A 6,000-nucleotide genomic window follows, 5' to 3' on the forward strand; every position below is an offset into this window, starting at 1 on the left:
GGTTTTAGTTCTCTAACCAACCAACAATATGACTTACTACCTTACCATGAGAAAGATTGGTTTTTCCATTGACTCATGACAAACATTGTATTAAATGATAAATGTGCTTGGAGATCAGTAGCATAGGATTTAAAAAAAAAGTTTCTCTACAAAATCACCTTCATAAAGATATAATTTCATTTTTTTCTCCCACTGGCAAATTGGCTACACTCTCACTAAAAGAAAGTACTGAATGACTAACCTGTATTGCAGACCAAGGCCTTTATGAACCTTCCTGCCAGAAGAACAAGAACTTAAGTGGAGTATAAGTTCAACTCAGAAAACAAGTATAGCATTGCAGTGAGTGGCCAGTGAAGGGCTTTTTTCATAAAATGTTTGTGGTCAATGAGGATTTCTTAATGCCCTCTACTCTGAATGTCTAGTGACCAGGGTTTGAAAAGAGACTGCTATCTCAGTTGTAACAATAATGCAAACACAAGTAATGTCTTGATCTCATAATTATAAACTTGATGAGATTTAATTATGTGAGATTTAAAATGGTTGAGGTCTTAAACTGTAGTGATTAAAATAGTGGAAGATATAAATTGTGATAGGTATAAGAGAGGGTGAGTAAATTTGACCACAGAAAATATGTTTCACTACAGCATCTTGGTTTTTAAATCAAATATAAGGTGGTCGCCAGGGAAATATTCCCAATTATTCAAATACCCAAGTCAACTGGGTTTTATAGAGATTTTAATTAATAATATAATGAGGAATTAGAGAAAGAGTAGGAAAGGAATAATTATGAAGGGCCTCAAGCCAATATGTCCTAGACCTGAGTCTTAGAGAGAGAATCAGTCAGTCAGTCTTCTAACACTCCCCACAAGGTCAGCCTAAACAAGGATTCTAGTGACACCAGGCCAGCTCCATCTCAGCTGACTTCATCAGAGAGAGTTCCAGCGAGACCTCCTTAGAGATTGTCCTCCAAGAGCTTCCCTTCTCCAGAGCCCCTCTCAAGAGATTCTTCCCAAGCGATCCTCATCAGAGATCCTCCAAAAGGATTTCTCCAAAAGGAGTTGTCTCCTCAAGAGATTCTGCTTTTTCTTATATAGGGGTTTTTCCCCCATGTCACCTCCCCTAAGTCCCTACATCTACCAATCACTGTAGATGCTTTCCAAAGGACTGCCCATCCAAATTCCTGCTAAGTCGACTAATCTCCTCAGTAAGTCTGAACCAGTGAAAACACAGATGAGTCAACTCATCTCATCAAGAGAAAACTTGCCCAACCCTTTTAGGTACCTAGCATCCCATTGTATCAATTCTAAAAACAGGCCTGGCTCAAAGAACTCCTTGCCCCACCATAAGCATGGATCCAAGTACTTTCATTGTTTAGCAAGGAGTTTTCTCCCCTAAAGCAGTCTTAAGTACGGGTGGAGTAGAGGTTCTCCCATTTCTGATCCTGGCGAGTTCTCACATCAAAATGGGGAATGTTTTTCAGTAGGGAATTTGTTCCAATTAAGAATTTCCCAATGGGGAAATTTTTAACATTCACAAGTCTGAGAGATTTCAAGATTTACAATTACAGGGTAACCCAGGAATGGGACAACTACTCATGTATAGAGACAACAAGTGAGAATCTATTATTGCCTATGAGCATGAATGGCCAACCTTCCTGAAAGTTTGGAAATAATATGATGTCTAGTTGATAAACTTAAAGAATGTGTTACACTTAGTCAGAAGGAGCCAGAGTTTGAAATTATCATTGGTTCACCCAAGAAAGCATCATATTTCTGGTCATGATCATTTGGAATCATTGCAGGAAAAAAAAAATTATGTTTGAAATACTTGTTACCCAAGAGGAAAAATATTGTTATAACAAAATTGGGCCATTAATTCTTAAAGTGCCAGTAACTAATTTTTAACTTAATTCCTTGGAGCATTATCTCAAATCTCAAAAGGGCTTATGAAACACTAAATGGGAATGGTTCACAAAAGGACTAATAAAGAAACATGCAGCCCATTTCCTTATAAAAGGATGATGGGGTTGGGGAGATGTGTAGCTCAGTAGACTGAGAACCAAGCCTAGAGATGGGAGGTCCTAGGTTCAGATCTGGCCTCAGAAACGTCCTAGCTATGTGACCCTTCGAAAGTCACTTGATTTGCATTGCCTAGCCCTTACCACTCTTCTGCCTCAGAACCAATACACAATATTAATTCCAAGACAGAAGATAAGGGTTTTAAAGAAAAAAAATTAAAAGGATGATGGATTTAGGTTACTATACAAGATACATTTTTAAACATAAAAAATGCCATGTCTTCATTTAAATTCAGGAGAAGGATTTGTAGGGAAAAGAGGCATTCGAAGAAAAGCAAAGGCTCAAGAAGTAGGGAACAGAACAAAATCTTTCATGGCTTGGGTGAATGCAAAAAACAGTGTTGATTTTCTTCATTTGATCCGAGATCTTGCAACAACAAAAAAATAAGTTTAAAAGCAATCAGGAAGGAAATTATATAATGCTTAAAGATTAGCGAGATCATGCAATAATAGGAATATTTAGTATATATGCACACTGTGGTATGATACCTGTGAGGATAGGATTGAATGTATAAGCAATGAAAACAAGCAAAAAGGAAAAATTAAAAGTGAATTGTCTAGTATTATGGATATACCATGCCCAGTCACAAGATTTAGTCTGAGCTGCTGGGATTTGGGTCAAGTCACTCAGGCAGACATTTTGAGGTCATGATCTGAGATAGGAATGTAATAATGCCAGCCTTGCCAAAATTATAAAGAGCCAATGTGCTGCAATGTTAGGTTCTTTGTTAAAGTGTTCTTTATATTTGAGGTAATGATATATTCAGATGATGGATTGTATCCCTTAAAGTTGGAAGACTTTTCTTCTTACTCAAGGAAATAGGATATAAAGCAGTTTATGCTCTGACAGTAGAATAAAGGTCATATATAAATATATGTATATATATATATATGTATATATGTGGCTATGTACATATGTTTCACTGTTTGTTTCTTTTAGAAGGAGAGATGAGACCTGAAATGAAGGAGACTCCAACAGAAGTGAGCCTCTCTGTAGAAGAAACAGACCAACAAAGATATATGAATGATGGTCTCAATAACTTAGCTTGGAGAGAATTTGGTGTTGAATCTCAAAATTTGTCGCTTATTGAACATCAAAAAATGCACACTGAGGAAAAATCTAGTGTATGTAATCAGTGTAGAAAGACTTTTATGTTCAGAGCCAGTCTTGCTGTACATCAGAGAATCCACACTGGGAAGAAGCCTTATGAATGCAATCAGTGTGGAAAGACATTCAGGGACAGCTCCAATTTTGCTGTACATTTTAGAGTCCACACTGGAGAGAAACCTTATGAATGCAATCAGTGTGGAAAGATATTCAGTTGTAGCTCCCGTCTTGCTGTACATCAGAGAATCCACACTAGAGAGAAACCTTATGAATGCAAGCAATGTGGAAAGACATTCAGTCAAAGGTCCAGTCTTGCTTTACATCAGCGAGTCCACACTGGGGAGAAACCATATGAATGTAAGCAATGTGGAAAGGCATTCAGTCAGACCTCCAAACTTGCTTTACATCGGAGAATCCACACTGGGGAGAAACCTTATGAATGCAATCAGTGTGGAAAGACATTCAGGGACAGCTCCAATTTTACTGTACATCTAAGAGTCCACACTGGGGAGAAACCTTATGAATGCAATCAGTGTGGAAAGACATTCAGTTGTAGCTCCAGTCTTGCTGTACATCAGAGAATCCACACTGGGGAGAAACCTTATGAATGCAATCAGTGTGGAAAGACATTCAATTGTAGTTCTAGTCTTGCTGTACATCAGAGAATCCACACTGGGGAGAAACCATATGAATGCAAGCAATGTGGAAAGACATTCATTCAGAGCTCCAGACTTGCTGTACATCAGAGAATCCACACTGGGGAGAAACCTTATGAATGCAATCAGTGTGGAAAGACATTCAATCAGAGCTCTGGTCTTGCTGTACATCAGAGAATCCACACTGGGGAGAAACCTTATGAATGCAATCAGTGTGGAAAGACATTCCATCAGAGGTCCAGGCTTGCTGTACATCAGAGAATCCACACTGGGGAGAAACCTTATGAATGCAATCAGTGTGGAAAGATATTCAATCAGCGGTCCAGTCTTGCTGTACATCAGAGAATCCATGCTGTGAAGAAAACTTGAGTAAATCAATGTAGAAAAACAATCACAATGAATTCTAGTCTTTCTCATCATCAGAGAATCTACACTGGTATGGGGAATATTTATCACACCAATGCAAAATCTCCAAGCTAATTAGGTTCATTGAGAGGAGGCCAAACTCACATTAAAACTGAACCAAGCTTTAGGAGATAATCTGTTTTAAAAGTCAGATGACATCCTGTCCCAAAAGACAGACTGAATATAGAATTTTTTCACATGGACAGCTTGTACAAGTCCTGATGATATCCTGCCCAAAAAGGCAGAAAGAATGCAGAATTTTCATATGAACAGATTGCACAAGTGCTGAATAAGCTGGAAAGTATAAAAAATACTATCAGTGGCAACTATATCTATTATTATTACTGACCATTTCAGTAAAGGGTTAGAATTTAATGTTTTTTCCACTGACAACTTCCATTTAGATGGAAGAATATATAACTGACATTTGCACCAGAGTAAGTTTGGACCCAAGGGCAGCCCTCTACCTCCGGTCTTATGATCTTACAACAGGGTTTGGTGGGGTTCTTTGGAACTTTTGGTTTTCAGACTTAAGGTCAAAAAGCTTGTCAGAAAGTTTTGATACCATCCTTGAACTGTATTTTCTTAGCTAATGTTTTGTTATAATTAAAATGTTTGGGAGCAAGGGAAATATATATATCAATTATGATCACTAAAATATGTTTTCTACTGTGTCTTGGTTTTATATAAATATAAGATGGTCGCCAGGGAATATATTCCCAATTTATGAATATGCCCAAGCCAACTGGGTTTTATAGAGAAATTTAATTTATAATACACTGATTAATCAATAGAAAAAGAGAGAAAGTAAGAAAGGAATAAGAATGAATAAATCAGTCAGTTGGTTTTATCACTCACCCAAGATCTCTCTAGGTAAGGCTTCTCATGCCAACCTCAGGCTCCACCTTCAATAGAGCCTCCTTTCAAGAAATGTTTCCAGAGAATTCTCCTCCTTCAGAGCCAACCTTCTCTCCTGGTCCTCCCACAGAGCAACCTCCTCAGTCCTCCTTCAGAGCCACCTCGCTCAGAGCAAAACCTCCTCCTTCTCTCCTCAGACCCCACTATCTTTAAGGAAACCATCTAAGTCACCTCCCCTCAGTTCTCACATCTACCAATCACTGTCGATGTCTCCCCTGTGCCAATGGTGGCTCTAGCTTAACCCAGGACCACCCAGAGGTCTGTTTCCTTTGCACATGTCTGTTGTAGGTCATATTCTCAAATAAATCTTGATCTATGCTACAGCCCTTCCTAAATCCTGTTAGGACTGAGGGGGGTGGAAATTGTATTTTCCAAGACCTGATTCTGTCATTCCAAGTATCTCTATTGTATCAATTCTAAAATCAATCATGACTCAAAGAACTTCCTGTTCTATGCTTAAGCATAGGTCAAAGCCCTTTCCATTGTTTAGCAAAAGGTTTCTGTCCTAAAGTAGTCTTAAGTAGGGAGGAGAAGGATCCTCCCATGCCAAGAGGTTTCACATTCCAATAGAGTTCTTACTATCAGTAGGAAATTTTTTCCAAGTATGAAATTTCCCAATGGTGAAATTTCCAACATTCATAAGTCTAAGAAATTTTAAGGTTTACAGTTTATAGTTCCTTTGAAGCAAACTATATTATCTGTGTTATAATCATAAAAGCTAATACTATTGTAATCATAAAAGGGGGTTAACAGATTTCACACATACACTGGTAAGAAATTTTATGGGACTTCCGGTTAAGATGGCGGCTTAGAGAAAGCTAAAGCTCAGATCTCCG

General features: G+C 38.1%; 1 protein-coding gene across 4 annotated transcripts in view; it reads left to right on the forward strand.

The window, feature by feature from the left end:
- The window catches only part of LOC100016558 (zinc finger protein OZF-like), a 35,092-nt gene extending 30,188 nt beyond the window's left edge, over positions 1–4,904 (forward strand). For all 4 annotated transcript variants that reach the window (XM_016424877.2, XM_056807528.1, XM_056807529.1 and 1 more), the window contains one exon: positions 3,018–4,904. In XM_016424877.2, the coding sequence (XP_016280363.2) occupies positions 3,018–4,210 (1,193 nt within the window). In that variant the 3' untranslated portion in view covers positions 4,211–4,904. The remainder of the gene's footprint in view (positions 1–3,017) is intronic.
- The last annotated feature ends 1,096 nt before the right edge of the window (positions 4,905–6,000 follow it).

This window comes from Monodelphis domestica, chromosome 8, assembly GCF_027887165.1.
Source record: "Monodelphis domestica isolate mMonDom1 chromosome 8, mMonDom1.pri, whole genome shotgun sequence".
NCBI classification, from domain to species: domain Eukaryota; kingdom Metazoa; phylum Chordata; class Mammalia; order Didelphimorphia; family Didelphidae; genus Monodelphis; species Monodelphis domestica.